This window comes from Felis catus, chromosome A3 (genome assembly GCF_018350175.1).
Source record: "Felis catus isolate Fca126 chromosome A3, F.catus_Fca126_mat1.0, whole genome shotgun sequence".
Lineage (NCBI taxonomy): Eukaryota > Metazoa > Chordata > Mammalia > Carnivora > Felidae > Felis > Felis catus.
The window spans coordinates 65,755,386-65,774,356 of NC_058370.1; the positions used below are offsets into that span (position 1 = coordinate 65,755,386).

The 18,971-nt window shown below is 46.4% G+C and overlaps 1 protein-coding gene across 5 annotated transcripts in view; it reads left to right on the forward strand.

Annotated features, from left to right (window-relative positions):
- PRKCE (protein kinase C epsilon) overlaps positions 1-18,971 on the forward strand; it is a 502,312-nt gene that overhangs the window by 410,691 nt on the left and 72,650 nt on the right. For all 5 annotated transcript variants that reach the window (XM_011281033.3, XM_019827139.3, XM_045055096.1 and 2 more), the window contains one exon: positions 3,310-3,464. In XM_011281033.3, coding sequence (XP_011279335.1) covers positions 3,310-3,464 — 155 coding nt within the window. The remainder of the gene's footprint in view (positions 1-3,309; positions 3,465-18,971) is intronic.

An 18,971-nucleotide genomic window follows, 5' to 3' on the forward strand; every position in this document is an offset into this window, starting at 1 on the left:
ACAGAGGGAGGGGGAGTGAAAAACTGATCTTGCTTTAGCAGCAGTCCATCCTATCTAAAAAGGGTTGATTCTGCTTTGGGGCCATGTACACTGAGGTATATTGAGTAGAAAGGTTAAAACAGAAGTTCAGAATGAGCTAATGTTGGAATAACTCAAAGTGAGGTTAACAATAGAAATAACACGGGAAACCAGCTCTGATTTACTGTTGAATTTCCAGCAACTAGAGCCTCACGCATGGTGGATGTTCAAGAACTTGTGCATTCGACAAAGACACACTAGTAACCCACTAGGTGCCGGGCTCCATTCTAGCTGCTGGAGATACAGTAAGGGATTTAACCTCCCTCAGGATGCTCACATGAGTAGGCACAAGACAACCTGCCTGAGACATGGGGAGGAAACCAGCCTAAAAGCCAAGGGAGCCAAGCGTTTGCAGGAAGAGGATGTGATCACGAGAAAATGCTGCTAAAAGGACAGGAAAATGAAGACTTGGTAATGGTGGCAGCTATACAGCCATCAGTGACAATAGGAATAGGCCACCTTCACAGAGTACCAGTCGTGAACCATGCATCTTAACATATAATTTCATCCCCCGTAAGACACCTGTAAGGCAGGTCCTATGTCATCTGCTTTTTACAGATGAGAAAACTGAGGACAGGAATGAAGTCATTTGCCCGAGCTCAGATAGCCAGTAAGTGACAGATTCAGGAGGGAGCTCTTCTCCGTCACTCCATGGACCCTGTTCTTAAATGTTGTGTGTCTGGGGTTAGTGGAATAAAAAGCAGTCAGGGAGTGGGGAGGGGCATGGGAAAGCGAAGTTTTCTCCTCTTGAAAGATTTGGATTCTTTCAAAGTCAGCTGAGGAAATGCAGCATTGTTGCTAAAGCCCAAGTCCTGGCTGGTGACCATAGGAAGGCACTGTAGCAGTTGTTTCTGATGGCGTGTTTCAGCTAGAGCAGGGCAGCGTCGGATACGTGACACAGCTGCACTGCTGGGTGGAAAGGCTTGCCCCCAGTGCTTCAGGGCCGCGGTTCTCAGAGTGGGGTCCCCAGACCAACAGCGTTGACATCACCTGGGAACTTGTTAGAGATGCAGATTCTCAGATTCACCACCCCAGGTCTTCCAAATCAAAACCTCGGGGAACGAGGGGTGGAATCCATGTTCTAACAAGTCTTCGTGTGATTCCGATACACAAACCCGTGTTCTTGGGGTATCCTTGAAACCAGAAGAGGGAAAATCCGAATAGCTTATAATCCATGTATCTCACAGATGCAAAACACCTTGGCAGAAACCAGATGGAAGACTGATTCTGAACCCTGGCTGCACGTTGAGGTCACATGGGAAGCTTTGAACGCTACCAATGCCCGAGTCCCACCCTCAGAAATCCTGGTGTCATTGGGCTGGGGTCAGCCTGGGCATTTGGTTCTTGTAATGAAGGCTTGAATGGGGAGTGGATGATTGAGTGAATGGTTGGCAAGGCAGCCTGTGTATTTTTGAGTCAGAATCATACTTGGGGGAGAAAACAAGGCAGGTCTTGAAGGGGAAAGAAGACAAATGGAAGAGAAGCCAGACCTTAGGCCCTTTGTGAATACCAATACAGCTTGAATAAATCTGGACACTGTTGTGGGAGGAGAAGGCAGTCTGAATTCATAACAATTCTTAACGGGGGACTTGTTTTCAGAGCACTTCCAATTGTAAAGTAAATATGCTATCAAGACTGCTTCATGAATAAAGAAGTATTGTGATTTTTAGTCAGTCTTAATGGAAGTGTTTCTACTAATTTTGGTTGAAAACACTATGCTCACCTCCTCCTGGCAGCTTCACTCAGACTCTGTCTATATGTTAAGAATGTGCTCTGTTCCTCTGGCCTCTCCAACATCAATGTTTTCCCTTTGCTCCATGAACATTCCTCCCCCGCTGAGCTGCTCAGCTCCTGTCCTGGGCATTCTCACTCTGTCCCCAAATCCTGGGATTTGTTCATGCCCTCCACCCCCGCATCCTCATTTTCTCAGGCCCTAGCTCTGTCCAGAATCCTCCATGGTCCCTGGCTTAGAGAACCCACCCTTCTCTTGCTCTTTCATCTTTAAGACACTCTGCTCCTCTTTTGCTTTTCATTCTGCCCATTTCTCATCTCTACCCCTGGATCATAAGTTCCGCAGGGACAGTGCTGGCTCGTCATTCTTTGTCTCCTACCCAGCCCAGCACCCCACACCCCCACAGCCTTAGGAAATAGTAGTCAAGAAATTCACCGCAAAGTGAATATCCATCTATCTGCCTCGCACATGCTCATGTAACGTGCTCACGTAGGGCAGATAAAGAAGGCCCCTCCTCCCATGAGGTAGGAGTGTGGTCGGGCCATTCAGAAGGCTGCCTTGAGGGAGGAATCCACAGGAAAATGTGCCAAGATGGGAATCCCAGAAGGAACCTCCTCCAGAATGAAAAGTGGCCCTCGCAGAAGGGGCACTTGCAGCCTCATTACTTTGTAGTAGTTTCCTAGGACTGCCTTTAACATATCACCACCAGTTTGGGAACTTAAAACAATAGAAATCCAGTCTCTCACAGCTCTAGAGGCCAGAAGTCTGGAACCAGTGTCACTGGGCCAAAATCAAGGTGTGGGCTGGGTCCTGCTCTCTCCCAAGGCCCCAGGGGAGAGTCCATCTTTGCCTCTTCCACCTTCTGGTGGCCGCCATGTTCTTTGGCTTGGGACTACATCACAGTCGCTACCTCTGAGGCCACATTGCCTCCCTGCTTCAAAAAACTCCCCCCTGCTTTTCTCTTATAAGGACAACTGTGACTGCATTTAGGGCCCACCCTGGTGATCCAGAATAACTCCCCATCTCAAGATCCTTAGCACATCTGCAAAGTCCTTTTTTGCTAAGGTCACATTTGCACATTAAGGGATTAGGACATGGATTTCTTCTGGGGAGCCATTATCCAACCTACCCCACGTGTAAAGGTAACTGGAGCTTCCAAAGGGGCAGAGATTTGCCCAAGGACACACTCCAAGGTCGTCACAGAAATCAGACAAAGACCCAAGTCTCCTTTCTGTCAGCTTTGGGCTTTCTCCACTAGACTAAGCTGATGTTCATAAAAATAAAACAGAGGAAGAGATTTAAAATAACACCTCATACCCTAATCTGTGTGCTGTCTGCATTATTTGTCTTCTGTCTGGATTGGGTGCTACCAGGACTCATTCACCTCTGCACCCTCTTCCCCCTCGAGTTCTGTTGTGTCGGGTTCACGATACCCTCTCTGGCCTGCGTGGGCAGCTGCAGTAGAAATACCTAAATGGCATTTTCTGTTCTCCTTTCAGGACCGCCTCTTTTTTGTCATGGAGTATGTCAATGGTGGAGACCTCATGTTCCAGATTCAGCGCTCTCGAAAATTCGATGAGCCTCGTTCCCGGTTCTATGCTGCAGAGGTTACGTCAGCCCTCATGTTCCTCCACCAACATGGAGTCATCTACAGGTAGCTCTTCCCTCCTCCTCCGCCTCCCTTCCCTGACAGCGAGAAAATAAAGAATTCTGCAGGCACTTGAACTGACTTTGGCTCCTGCCCAACTGGTCTCTTAGCAACCCGCTTTAGATTAGTTGTTTGTTCCAATTTGCTCACAGAGGACTTTTTTGGGGGCTGTTTATCACTGTGAATGTTAATATTTGAATAGCCCCAGGAGATCTGGCCCACCGTTTGTGCCAGTTTTGATTGAAAGCCCAAACACAACATTTTAAAGGCTTGGCGCCGAGCGACCTTGGGGTGACCTTCATTTCTCTCTCTCCCCACCCTCTTCCTTCAACATCAGGGCATTCTCCTTACTTTTTCCTTCTGTGCCATGAACTTCCTCCCTTCCCAACCTCTTGCCACTTCCTGAGTTTGTTTGGCTTAGTTGTCTCCAGCAGATAGAATCAGAGAAGGAGGAGTTGCTTGGGGGTCTCTGGGTTTATGATTCAAGGAGGAGGAGGGGAAGGGAGCTAGACAATATCCAACAGGAAGTGACTGCAGATCATCCAGTCCCTTACTGCCGCCCTGTCCCCTTTCCAAGAACACACACACACACACACACACACACACACACACACACACACACTGATTTTCCAGTAAGGGAGCAGGGCTATTTACGCAGGCTCTTCTGTGAGGTCAGGAATTCCGGGGGGAGTAAATATTTATAATTAGCAATAAGGACACTAAAGTTCCTTAAGGTTTTCTCAATGACTGTCCATTGCTTTTGCTCCCCCCCCCCTTTTTTTAAATTGGGTTGAATAATAGCTGGCTGGGTTCAACCTAGAACTTAGTCACCAAAACTTTTCTGACTCTCTCCTGGGAATAGTGCTCTGAGTAAATGCTCTTGAAGGGGTTCTGACCAACCGCCCCCCAGACTTCCTTTCTACTGATGAGTCTTAGTTTCCTAAAGTATGCATCTCTCTGCTCAAAAATAGTCAGGACCTCCCCGTGGCCTACATAATAAAGCCCATGCTCTTTAGCCCCTAGTCATGGCCCTCCGCATCTTGCGTCCATGTATTTGTTTCCTATTGCTCTGTAACAAAATACCACAGACTTCGGGGCTTAAAACAGCACTCATTTATTATCTCCCAGTTTCCATGGGTCAGGAGTTCAGACATCATGTGCCCCAGCTCTCTGCTCGGGGTCTCTCTGCTGCGATTAGGGTGTCAGGCCAGGCTGCCTGCTTGTCTGAAGTGTGGGGTCCTCTTCTTAGCTCATGTGCTTGTAGGCAGAATTCATTTCTTCGAAGCACATGGCTGGCTTCTTCAAGACCAGCAGGAAAGAAAACCTTTCTTGCTTTGAGTCTCTACCTTCAGGGAAGGCTTGGGTCCTCTTTTCAAAGGGTCACATGATTAGATCAGGACTGTCCAGGATCATCTCCCTTTGGTTTCACTCAAATGATTAGGGACCTTTATTATCTCTGCAAAAGTCCTTTTTCCTATAATGTCACATAATCACAATAGTGATAGCGTATCATCTTTTCCACCTTCTTTTGGTTAGAGTTAAGTCACAGCTGCCACCATACTTGGGGGAGGGGTTACGGAATTATACCAGCGTGTGACTCAGTGGGGCTCAGCTTAGGCTGTATCTGCTCTATAGCCCAGGACACCTTTCTCTCCTTACTCCTCATAGCACCTTGTTTTGACCTCGCCAAGGTTCGTAGCTTTTCTCAAACTCACCTGCCAATTCCCAATTTCCCATGCTTATTCCCTCCCCTGTCCAGCCCAGCGGCCTCACACAACACTGCCTGCCTGCACAAAGCCTGGTCTCACCAGCCAGAGCAGGTCTTTCCAGGCTGATCACTTCCATTTGCAATTTGGGAATGAATGGGATTTGAGACTTGCGTCGCTGCACCTACCGCTGTCCACCTTGTGTTAGCAGTAGGCATCGCTGTGGATCCTTCACCAAGTTGCAAACAACCTTAAAGGACCATTTCTTCTTCTTCTTCTGCTGCTGCTGCTGCTGCTGCTGCTGCTGCTGCTGCTGCTTCTTCTTCTTCTTCTTCTTCTTCTTCTTCTTCTTCTTCTTCTTCTTCTTCAAGCCCTCAATCATCTTATTTTACATACTCTTCTTGTCTTACACATAGTAAATATTCAACAAATGACCATTGACTTCAATTAGTTTAAGACCCTAATCTCTGCCCCCAGAGCAGCTCACAAGCCAGTTCCAGATACAGGAGTTACGTATGCAAAGGGCTCACCCATCCTGCAAGGCAGTGCACTGTTAGGTGCCAGTGGCAGGAGGAAGAATTTCTGTCCTTTGAGATGTCATCCGCATTCCATCCCTGTTAGGAGTGGGTATAAACTGTCCAGTTTACAGGCAGGGATTCAGAGACTCCCCTTAAATAGCTTGCCCAAGGCCCTACTTGGTCAGTGACAGACCCGGGAAGTCTAAGTGACTGATAAGCAAGCTCGTGCTATACGCCATGACACCTATTACTCTGCCTTTTCAGGTCCAAGTCCAGACTCTTAGGCTTGTCATCCCAGGTATTCCAAAACTTGACTTTCCCTTACATTTCTACTTTTCTCCTTTCCAAGTCTGTCTCATCACAGTTGTGAACACTTGCTCTATCGGCTTTTATGCACTGTACCTTCCCCTCCCCCCCCCTCCTTCCCACCTCCCTGACCCTTTCTCCTCAGTCTCTGTATTACCCAGCCCGGCTGCTTCTCCCTTCCAACGTCCATTCTCTAAATGCTGGTTTTCCCCAGGGCCTTCATCCCTCCTTACTCCCACCCTAAATACTCTGCCCGAGAGATTTCAACATTTACATGCTTTCAGATGACTCCTGTGTGCCAGCAACTCTATGTCACTATATCCAGTCCCCAGTTATCCCCAGACCCCCAAACAAGATCTCTATCCCAAACCTCTCTCTCTCAAGAGTTGACCTTGGGGGCCTTCTTCCTTCTTCCCAGGTGAGTTTCCAGTAGTTTACTGACCTGACTCCCTCACCGCTTCTCGGTGTCCCATCGTTCCTCTCTGTCCTCCCTCCGTTTGCTGCCCAGCATTCTTTGAAAGCACACGATTGTCACATGCTCCCCTTTTTAGCATCCTTCAGCCCCTAAAGATAAAGCACAGTCCCCTTTTCTGGCCTTCAGACTCCCTCGTGCCCTGGCCCTGTTGTGCAGAGGTCTGTGGTCTGGACATGGCTTAGCAGTGAAGGGCACAGGCAGTGAATGGAGGGTGGCATCCAGGTCAGCTCTGCTTCTGTGGGTGGTTTCAGCCCAGGAAAGGGGTGCTTTTTCTACCCAGAGGAGATGCCTTACTGTGTTTCTCACAAAGACACCACATGTGCTAACTGGGCCCCAGTAGCCCCAGTGATCTTGTGACCCTTATCACTGTTCCTTCTAACCACATATCCCACCCTCTAAGTGTTCCAAATTATTTGCCATTCTCCCCCTCCCCCTCCCCCTCCCCCAGTACCATTCTTTTTCATTTCTCTGAGCCTTTGTACACCTGTCCCTGGAAATCCCTTGCTTCTAATCTGTGTCTTCATCAATGAGCAGTTCCTAGTTCACATCCGTGTTCTGACTGCCTCTGAGTCCCTGGTTTAAAAGGTGTGTAGATTCCATAATACTGGAGGAGGGGAAACCAATAAGGGTATCAGCGAGAAAAGAACGGCCATGAGTTTATGATTGCTGAGGCTGGGCGATAGGTACCTGGGGCTTCAGTATCCTATCTACTGTTTATATGTTTAAATTTGCCATAATTATAATATCTTTTTTAAGAAAGACTAGCAACTCCAGGGTAACATTCCTAGAGTTTTTGATTCAGTAGGTCTGGTATGGGGTTCAGGAATCTCTATTTTTGTAAAGTGTTCCTCAGGTGGCTTGGGGACCACAGATCGAGAAAAATTCAATTGTGCCTTTGGAACTATGCCAAGCTCCCCTGCTGTGTGAGGCCTTCCCTGACCACCCAGGCTGTCCTGGCAATCGTGCCTTCCCTGAGCAACATGACGTCTCTCCATACCAGGCATTTAGCAGATTCTCTTTGCAGGGCTTATATTTTTACTTAAGATGCCTGTTCCGTGGTTGAGAACTCCACACAAGAGTCCTTACCTGGTTGGCCTAGAACAGTAGCCTGCTTATAGTAGGTGTTCACTAAATATTTGTTCCTCATGTATGTAATGTTCCAGAGCCTTCCAGTCCAGGGGGCTGCTCCCTCATAGGTGCGTACCGATTAAAAGTCTGTGTTGGAAGCATTCCTAACTCCTTGACCCTAAAAGGCCCCCCAGTTCCTTCATATCTGTCATTTTATGGATTAATGAGCATGGTATGATCTCTATTTCCCATGTTGCTTTGTGCTAAGGGGCAGTCTGTCTGCATGCCGCTGGCTAGAGACACTATCTCTGCCATTTGCCTCTGTCCTGAAGCCCAGGCGGAGACCCTATTTTGTGTGATCCAGGGTCTTACTTAGGAGATTGGCAAGGCCAGGTTTTGGAGGAGGAAGCTGATGGCTAGAGTTGAGATTGAATTTTCCGGCCTTCTTTCTGGCATTTATATACATGCTAATTAGCGGCTAATTGGCCAGCGTTCAAGAACTGAGGAAAAAAGTCATTTCTCTGGCTGGTGGCTCACACTTAACAACAGAGGGCCCATAGCCCCCTTTCTTCTCATCTTTGAGCCAGGCTCCAGCACCAGGCTGCACAGGGCACTGTCTCTGTGTCCCCTGCCCAGCGTTCCTGGGACTCCTCTGTGTGGCTCACTGTGGGTCCGCTCTTCCCAACTATGGCTTAAAAAGAATCTCTTTCCCTCCTTCACACACATACACCGTGAAAGGTAGAGGTTTTGAAGGGTGGGCCTTCTTTAAGAGTGGGTTCAGGGACGCCTGGGTGGCTCATTCGGTTAAGCGTCCGACTTCAGCTCAGGTCATGATCTCACTGTTCAGGAGGAGGAGTCCCGCGTAGGGCTCTGTGCTGATAGCTCAGAGCCTAGGGCCTGCTTCGGATTCTGTGTCTCCCTCTCTCTCTGCCCCTCCCCTGCTGGCGCTCTGTCTCTCTCAAAAATAAGCAAACATTAAAAAAAAAACTTTAAAAAATCTGCCTTAAAAAAAAAAAAAGCGTGAGTTCAGAGAACTTTCTCTTCCTCTACATCAGGCTTGGTGCCTGTCCATTTTCCTCTGAGCTGCTCTATTGGGAGCAGCTGACTCTCAGCACACCTCTCTCTGTGTGTGCAACATGAGAGAGAAAGACAGTGTGATCCACCCCAGACAGAGGACGGCTGGGGGCCCCTGGGAAGTGAACCAAAAGCTTGGCAGACAGGAATGTATCTTTTGTGTTTTTAGAGTTCGGAAGCCAGGACCGTTGTGGCAGAGGGTGGTGGAGAACATGGCCGCTGTCACACTGGCCAAGCGTCTTAACACTTGACGCCTAAGTGTCCTCACCTCTAAAGTGGGAATGATAGTTGTGTATACCTATCTCTTGAGGTCGTAGAGATTTTGTGATCTGATAGGCCTAAGTAATTTTGAATCCTGCCTGCCACACAGTAGGTCCCCAATAAAGGTTAGCTATCTCATTGTATCTTGATTTTTATTAAAATGTATTGAAAGAACATTGGAGATCTTTTAACCAATCCAGGCTCCAAAAGGGATTCCTGGAATCACATTAGAAGAATGAATTCCTTTTTCCTTCTTAAACAATTTGATTCCGTTTTTTAAATGATGAAAGTAGTAATCATAGGAAAAATAAAAATTTAAGCAGCAGAGTGAAGGATGAAGTCAGTTTTCCCTTCACCAGCCTTGCAGCCATCCACGGTAAAATAGTTCAACAGTTTCTAGAGAATCCTTTGAGAATTCTTCTTGCGCAAATTGCCGAACCTCCTTGTGACTGGCCTCCATTGACCTGGAGCTCAGACAGTGCCTGCGTTGTCTCCCTCATGCAGGAGCAGAGCGTGATTCCTGGAAGTCACACTGACCAGGTCCAGGTCAAGGGTCTGAAAGCAAGTGGGAAATGACAAGGCATTTTATTCATGGGAAGCCTCATTGATGAATGATGTCTCACTGCGATCACTAAAATTTTGTCTTGATCTAGCACAGGGGACAATGACTTCTACTGCTCTCCTCTGTTAATTCTTCAGAACTTTCCATCTGTAACAAGACATCATCACCACTGCTCCCCAAGAGCTATCCTGCTCTAGGGGCCTATTGCATGCCCGGTGTCAGAAGTGGGGGCAGTGGGGCACCGGGAGGAGAGAGAAGGGTGTCTCTGCTTTGGCTCACTCTAGATCACTCTATATTCAAGAGGTGCTTAGAAAAGACGTTCCTTGTTGATGATCATGTTCACAAGAAGTCAAATAAGAGTGAGAAACATGGAACAAAGATTTAGGTAAAACCTCAGAATACCTAATAAACGTGAATTTTAAATGCATTGTCCTCAGAAGGACTGGGGGACAAAGCTAACAACGGGAGGCTGAGGGGGGTTTCCCTCGACAGAGCTGGAGACACAGTGAGGTCTCTAGCTATGCTCGCAAGCCAGAACCCCCTGGAAAATGCACACAGAGTCATGATATAAACACTAGCCTTGTTTCCTGCTAGTCCAAGGGGGAACATGTGTGCCTAGTTTGGGGAATGATGGCCTGCCTTGATCCCCAGAGCCATCTCCTGCCATTGGCAGTTAGACAGTTCTTGACTTGGTGAAGGTCTCCAGCTAAAGCCTGTGCTAACAAATGGAAGTCCTAATATTTAGAGTCCTATCTTCTTTCACTACATTCTCGATTTCTCTAATGCTAAAAAAAGCAGAGGAGGAGGAGGGATTAGGATCATTTCTTCCTTCTTCCTTCCCAGACTTCTGTGGCCTGCCCTCAGAAAATCTCCTAGGACATTTGGGGATCTTTTCCCTCACAAAGCGCTGTCCCTTACTGTCAGCCTTTCCCCAACCATTCTAGAACATGATATTGTGATAAAATACTCCTAAGGATGTCAGACCTGAGTGTGTAATGAGAGGGTGGCAGGAATCTCAAATGCTAAATCAAGGAGGGCCCAGAGACAGTCTAATCCAATTCTATTTTCTAGATGTAGAACTTGAAACCGGAGCTGAGCAGTAACTCCCCAACGTTTACACACTGAGGCACTATAAAGCTTCGATGTTATTTTAATCAGAGATACCCATATAGATAAAGATTCAAACTGTTCTACAAGGTGCCTAAGCCAATAAAAAGCCATTTTCCACTCTCCCTCTTGCCCAGTTTCCTCTTCCACAGAGATAACCATTTGCAATCTTTCCAGCTGCTGCCTTTCATATGGACCTTTGTATTCCTAAATAGCATGCTTTATTGTTACTTTTGTCAGACTTTATTTTAGGCGTTCTATAGTGACTTTCCACTGTGGAAGTGAGAGCTTGGTTCTCTGCCCCACCCTCTACCTGCTCCCTGCCCCACCCACATCCACACTCTGGTACCAACCCCCCTTCCTCCCTTCCTCTCCTTAGAGTTTACTGCAGTCATGGTTAATGAGTATACGTTGTGTACATTATTATGACAGTGAAAGACTATGTGGAACTAAGCCCTGTGGTAAGCTATCATTACTTTTCCTATACATTTTCTTTGTTTTCCCTGGAGATCATCATTATCTCCTTGCTTTCTACATGGTTATTAGTTCAACACAAACTCTACAAATTGTCCACATCTCTCTGAAGGATCTTTCCATGCAGTGGGTATTCTATCAACTGCATGCTCATGGGTAACTCTCCTGGAGCCCTCCAGACCGCTCCAGTCTGAACACCGTCCCCGTGGCTGCCGTCCAGCTGTCATCCTGCGTTCTCCCTCCCCTGCTGCCAGGCTTCCTTTGGCCTCTCTCCTCTGTGAATCTCGGGTCTTGTGTCCCCCATCTCCCCTTTCTCCATGTATTCCTTTGATATGGTGAAGCAGCTCCAGAAGGTTTTTGAAGAAAAGGATGGGATATAAATTTTTGAGACCTTTCTTTTGTATATAAAACTGTCTTTATCTTACTCTCAACCCTGCTAAAGACTTTGGCTGGGTATAGAACTTTAGATTGAAATCCATTTTCACTCAAAATTTGGAGGTATTGCTCCATTGCCTTCTAACTTCCAGTGTTACTGTTTAAGAAGTCCCAAGCTATTTTTATTCTTGATCCCTTGGTAAAGATCTATTTCTTTTTTTCTGGAGGCTGGCGATTACTTAATGATGTGGGGTAGGCCATTTTTCGTCCATTGCACTGGGCTCTGGATAGACTTACAATTTAGAAAATCATGTCCTTCGATTCTGGAAAATACTTCTTTAATGATTCCTTCTGTTTTCTCTTTCTGGAACTGTCATTTGGGTATTGGATTGGTCAACTTGGGCTTGCTTGTGGACTAATATGGCTGGCTACATAGTTGGGAGGCCCCAATTGTCAATATTTTTCGGACTTTCCTCTTAGAATGTTCAGATTGCCCTGAGAAGACTCTTCTAGCATCCTGCCTGAAGAGAGAGGGCTTAGCAGCCACAAGAGGCTCCATCATAGGAGCCACATGAGGAGGGAGACCTGGAGGGCCCTGCTCCCAGGATACATTGTCCATTGAATCCTCCATTTCCAGTTCTGTATCCTGGTGCCTGCCCTCTGCCCCATCCTACCCTGTGTCCAGAGACTCTCTGTTTCTCTTCTCCAGAGAATAAACCTCTGGGGGCAGGGAAGGGGCTATGCAGAGTGAAGAAGAGAATTGGGTTTATGGCTCCTTTTCAGCCAACTGTTTTTATTTTATCTCTCTCCACCGTCCTCTCCAGAAGTAAACGTTACTGCAAATTCCTGAGCTTTGGGTGGGACAGAGGACGGGAGATTCTACAGCGTACGTGTAGCTGTTCTTGACTTTCCCCATGGCGTGTCCTGGGTTCAGCTCTTTCTCGGGTCTTCTAAGTCATTCACCACTCATCCCTTTGCTTGCCAGCTTCCAACGTTGTGTTGCTGTTGTTTCTTCTCTTCTTCTCCCCATCTTTGTGTAATTAGGCCTTTGTGTGTAATTTTGGGAAGGAGACAAAAGTTGTTGTGGCTATTCAAGCTACTCTCTTTATCCAGAAGTCAATAATAATAACAACAACGACAACAACAACAACAGCCACAGCAGCAGCAATGACAACCACGAATAGCAAGACCCTTATTTAGCCTTTGTTACAAACCAGACACTGTTCTGCACGCTTCCCACTTATTAACTCATTCAATCCTCACAGCAGCCCCTGCCATTAGATACTGGCAGTAGATACTGCCATTATCCATGGGATTTGTGATCTTTCTGAAGACCTGCCCCACCGCCGCCAATGTCCCATCTCCCTGACAGGCCAGCTGTGATTTCACGTGGGCAGCAGAGTTGTATGTTGGAGACAGCGCTGAGTTCGGACTCAGAGAACTGCGGCCGCATCCTGGCTCTGCCTAGTCTTGTAGTGTTTCCCTGGGCGGGATCCTCAAGCTGCTTGAAATGTAGTGCCCTCGTTCTTCTGTGGAATTACCCGGGCCTGCTTTTGAGAATCGCATGAGAAAGCATTTACAGAAGTACTAAGTACAATCCTTGGCACCTAGGAGGCTCCAGAAATATTTGTTAGATGAATAGGTTATGGAGTCAGAGGATGTTATGTGCTAAATTGCATCCCCTCCAAATTCATATGTTGGAGCCCTAATCCCCCAAACCTTAGAACGTGGCTGCTTATTTGGAGGGAGGACCCTTGAAGAGGTAAAAATTAAAATGAGGTCACATAGGTGGGCCCTAATCTGATATGACTGGTGTGCTTAGAAGAAGAGGAGATTGAGACACAGAAATGCACCTAGAGGGACCATGTAAAGATCCCAGGAAAGGACGCATTTACAAGCCAAAGAGAGAGGCCTCGGAAGAAACCAATCCTGCTGCCACCTTAATGTGGGATTTGTAGCCTCGGAAGATAAATTTCCCTTAAGTCATTCGGTCTGTGGTACTCCGTTATGGCAGCCCTAACAAACTAATACTGAAGTCCCAGGTTCAAGCCCCAGCGCAGCCACTTACGAATTGGTGTCGTCCTGGGCAAATGACCTAGTCTCCCTGAGCCCCAGTTTCCTCATCTATAAAATGGAGCTGCTAATAATAAATAAGGTGGCCAGGCCTGCAGTCTCAGCATAAATTGAAAGATTTAAATCAGCTAATGCACACAGAAAGGCCTCTGGAAGTTGTTTGGGGCCCAGCAAGCCTTGCAGAGGTACAGGCACGTGGCAGTAATGATGGTATAGTAATGCCCCTGTTTGAAGGGAGCAGGATGGTGGACATGTGATGTCGTGTGCCCCGTGCAAGTAAAAGGGCCCACCAAGGGCAGGGCCAGACCTCAGGGCCAAGCACTGTTTCAGAAAAGGGGGCCTCTCCTTGGTGCTATTCTAATACTGGGAGCACTCAGAGGCCCTGGGACAGGACAGGCAACTCCTGATAAATGCGCCTGACAGCGACCAGTGGCCTGAACAGATGTGCTTGCGCTGGAAAGCTTGGAGGTCTGACTGTTGTGCCTCAGCCTTCCTGTTGGGCTCCGTTTGCATCCATCCATTGTCACCCCCTCCCACACCTGCACCACCCGCTTCCCGCGTGACATGCTTCCCCAAATGCATTGACTTCAGAAATGTGCATTTTGGTCATGAGAATCATTCTGCCCCTGTACCATCTCTTATAATTAAAGTGCTTACCCTCCTGATAAAGGAATGCTAAATATCATCAGGAGTTTTTCAGCAGTAATTGCTTTTTTGTGGGTCCAGATTTTCTTAAATGTGAGATCATCTTTATCCCAAACTGTTTTTGTGTGGTGTTACCTGCCTGTCACAGCATGGGGTGAAGTCACTGGGACATGAGAAAGGGGAGGGAGAATGAGAGGAAGAAACTGAGCTGCTTGGGCTGAAAGGCCAAGTTTACATTCCTCTGAGGAAGCCACATTACTGCTGACCTGATCAGAAGTAGGATTCTGACTCTCATTGACATTGGACATTCAGAGCAAACAGGAAGTTTGGAACCAGGGGGAAACTCCTGATTAAATTTGTTTCAGTGTTTCAGCTAATAGTATGTGTTTAAAAAAAAAAATTATCAGGGACCTTGTCATCTACTTTTGCGTCTCTCATGCTACCTACTGTAGAGCTGAGAACCTGGTATGGTGGTTAAGGACTTCTGGGCTCAAACGCTATCTCCACGGCTCATCGGGTATATGATTTGGGGCAAGGAACTTCTCTAAACTTCAGTTTCTTCTTCTGTAAAGTAACTACGACTGTGTCTGGTACAAAGTAGACACTCGCTAGGTGTTAGCTACTGTCCTCCTTGTCATATTATTCTATTTCACAAGTGGCAGAGTGAACAGTGGATAAGATTCACTTTGTCTATCTTGAGTATTTCGCCCTGAACGTATCCTGCCAGCTGGCAAATGGATGAAAACCACTTTGTCACATCAGAGCTTCCAAATGAAGACTAATCTGAGGAGGTGGGAGCTGCCATATGAGAAGGCAGTCAATATCTGTATATTCACTGTTATTATAGGACTATAAAATGTGCTCTAGAAAGTAGTCGATAATAAGAGCCTGAACCCTCCTAGGTTTAGTCATGATTTTGTTTCTTCAATGCCTTTGGCTAATGATTGAACTACTAAAAATGGGAATTGTTTTAGCAAACAATGGGTGGCTCCGCCCCATGGTGAGCAGAGTGTACATGAACACCTGAGTTGGTCCTGTGGTCTCTGTGGGCGCTGGCTGAGTCCAGAATGATTCGGGCTCGGGGTGGGGGGACAGGGTGCCTCAGCACATTGAGGCCACAGGGGTCACACTTAATTGTCTTTGCTTCTTTCTTTGGTCATGGGGTAACAGGCTGACCATTCGTTGCAGATTAATTATCATAAAATAAGGAGTTGATGCACTTTCTTGCTCAGAAGTCTGCGGTCACATTCCATTATCAAGATAATGTCTAGACTTCTTCTACCTCTTCCTCAAAGCCATCCCCAAGCTGACTCTCTTAATTAGCTTCGTCTCTGGAACTTATGGACATTCTCTTGCTACCCCCAGCTTTTCAAGTGTTTCTCCCACCCAGCTCCTGCTCGAATATCTTCTTGAAGCTAATAGGTGTCCTTATCAACACAGCCACACACTGGACATGTATTGCCTAGATCCTGAACATTACCAGTCACAGGACTCCTTCCTCCCTTTGCCTTTTCCTGGAATACCATACCTTCTTTTTCACTTTTTACTTTTTCTAACTCATATCCTTTGAAATTCTGCCTCAGCTCATTTCTCCTGGCCCTTTCTTTTTTTTTTTAATATGAAATTTATTGTCAAATTGGTTTCCATACAACACCCAGTGCTCATCCTAACAGGTGCCCTCCTCAATGCCCCTCACCCACCCTCCCCTCCCTCCCACCCCCCATCAACCCTCAGTTTATTCTCAGTTTTTAAGAGTCTCTTATGTTTTGTTTGCCTCCTTCCCTCTCTGTAACCTTTTTTTCCCCTTCCCCTCCCCCATGGTCTTCTGTTAATTTTCTCAGGATCATATGGTATCTGTCTTTCTCTGTATGATTTATTTCACTTAGCATAACACTCTCCAGTTCCATCCACGTTGCTACAAAAGGCTGTATTTCATTCTTTCTTATTGCCAAGTAGTATTCCGTTGTATATATAAACCACAACTTCTTTATCTCCTGGCCTTTTCAAGCACAGTGAGTCCCTTCCTTCTCCTGTTCACACTGCACCTGCTACCTTATATAATAGCATTTCTTACATCGTATTGTAACTTTCTTGGTTGAAAGATCATATACAGAGAGCTCCCCCAGTTATGCTGAACTTAAGGTTTTGCCCCATAGTCCTTGATTTCTTGGCCAACCCATTCAAACATATCGAGGAACCCCCTCCAGGAAGGTGGAAGAATTTTCTAAACATATTTGGCCACAGGATTTTTTTTTTTTTTAAGAAAGCGCACAAGCTGAAAAAGGAGCAGAGGAAGAGAAAGAGAATCTTAACAGGCTCCACACTCAGCACAGAGCCTGACACAGGACTCGATCTCACCACCCTGGGATCATGACCTGAACTGAAATCAAGAGTCAGATACTCAAGTGACTGAGCCACCCAGGCATCCCCACAGGGTGTATTTTCTAATGGACTTCTTGCTAGAATACCATTCCCCTGGGCCCTTTTCTGTATGCTGTGCCCCTGCCATGGGTCTTTCTGTTCTTCGGTGCCTGGTTGATGAAGTGCTGCAGTGAAAAGCATGGGCTGGGACTCAGGGCCCAGAACTCGAACAGGGCTCTGCCTCAGCCGTGTGACCTTAGGCAAATTCTCCCTTCTGGACTTTAGTACCCTGCGTGTAGGCAGGATTGGATGATCTAGCCCTGTGACCATAAGATTATTGGTCTGGGAATGCCTTGAACAGAATCTGAAAATGAAAGTCTGAAAATGGCTTCTCCAAGTGATTTCAGTGCGTCTCTGGAGGCAACTGAATCAAAGTAGCAAGGGTGCCTGGTGCCCTTTGGAAAGGTTCAGAGATGTGGTCCGTGATTCCCATGATCCCTTGGAACACGAGACATCATTGGAGGTGGTCCCATAAGCTGCTCTCTGAATATCAAGTCACCATATGGGGGCTCCCCTCCCTAATGTCTCCTCAGTCCTCTCTCTTAATCAGAATGAATAGTTTTTCAAGGCTCTGATGTTGCCAAGTTAAATGTTTATCCCTTGAGGGGCTGAAACGCAAGAACTGGGTGAAGAATACGGCTGCTGGCTTAGATAGTTGTGGACCCATCAGGACTGAGAAGCTCACACCCAGGGGTCAAAAACCCTCTCAGAAGAGGGGCATCTGTCCGGTGAAATGTGTTCCCTTGTTAGAAGAAATCTGCTAATGTAAAAGCAGATTAAATCCCAAAGGGGATTTCTGTTTGGGTTTCTACCTTTTCTTGAGACACAACCAAGAAAATGTCTCTGTTGTTTAGAGAGCACTATGCTTAAGCAGACGCTCATTTGTTCAATCAATGATTGTCTGGTCCCCTTGGCATTGTCAGGTATAGGACTTCAAGATATGATGGAAAGGAAAGGACATACATTCGCTGCCCTCTTAGCACTTAAGTTTGGGTGGGGATGCCAGACGGTAATACAAGCAATAACAATAAAAACTGATAAGAATGGTGATAGGGAAAGGTTAGGGTACTAGGGAACCACATAGCAGGGATATCTCAGCTAGCTGGAGAACATCAAAGAAGGCTTTCTGGGGGAAGTGACCTCTCCCATAGAGACCTGATGGCCAGAATAAAAGAACCTGGGAGAATGAGCCAAGGAGTGGGGACAGGATGTGCGAAGGCTTGGGGTGGGGGCAACACCAAATGGGCTGTGGGCTAAAGAATTTCTACATGCCTGTGTCTCAGAGCACAAAGGGAGGCCTGGTGAGCAACGAGGCTTGAGGGGAGACCAGGGTCCTCATCCTGAGGGACCATAGATGACCCATGAGAGGTAATGTCAGTACATGATCTTAGATTGTATTGTATGTAGGGGCTGGGGAAGAGAGGCCTACAATTTAATAGAATTTCAGAGGTGGAAGAAAACTTGGAGGTCAGCTACTCCAGTTCCATCTTTTATAGATAAATAAACTGAAACAGAGAGGTTGTGTGACTTACCCAAGGTCGTTCTGTCTCTTGGTGACACAAGCAGAATTGTGAGTTGGGTGTTTTTTTGATGGTGTGTGTTAATAAACTGGCTCTACAAAGCATAAGAGACTGTTAAAAACTGAGAACAAACTGAGGGTTGATGGGGGGTGGGAGGGAGGAGAGGGTGGGTGATGGGTATTGAGGAGGGCACCTTTTGGGATGAGCACTCGGTGTTGTATGGAAACCAATTTGACAATAAATTTCATATATAAAAAAATAAAAATAAATAAAAAAAAGAAAAAAAAGAAAAATCAAAAAAAATTAAATAAAATAAAATTTAAAAAAAAGTAAATAAACATTAAAAAAAATTAAAAAAGAAAACAATTGGTTAATTTAGTTGAAGGGTATAAACCAATTCATTGTTCTATCTTGCAAGGTGTGAAATTTTTTCAAAATAAAAATCAAAGTCACAGATCTTAAAAAAATAAAATAAATAAATAAATAAACTGGCTCTAAACAGAAATACCTAATTTGTAGCTGATTTCTGTGATATAAATATTACCCCCTGGCCAATTTCAAACTACCCATATTTAACAGTCAGCTCAGAAAATCCTTGGAAGTTGAGCGGTCTGGTTTGTGCGCCAGTATGAGCCAGCAACAGTGTACCCGAAGGGACAGCTGACTATATGCACCTCTTCCCAACTCTGAGATCGGTGATATTTGCTGATGGTTTGAAATCAGCCATGGAGCTCAGCAAATGCTACAGCTCAAGGTTTGTTCCCCTCAAGAGCTATTGTTAAACATTTACCGGCACACTGCTGTAAAAGGAATCCGGAGGTTAAGTTGGGCAGTGCCGTTCGGGTCACCCACATCCTTACTGATTAGCCGCCTGCCTGATCTGTCACTGACAGATCCGTTTGTCCATTTCTCCTTTCAGTTATGGACA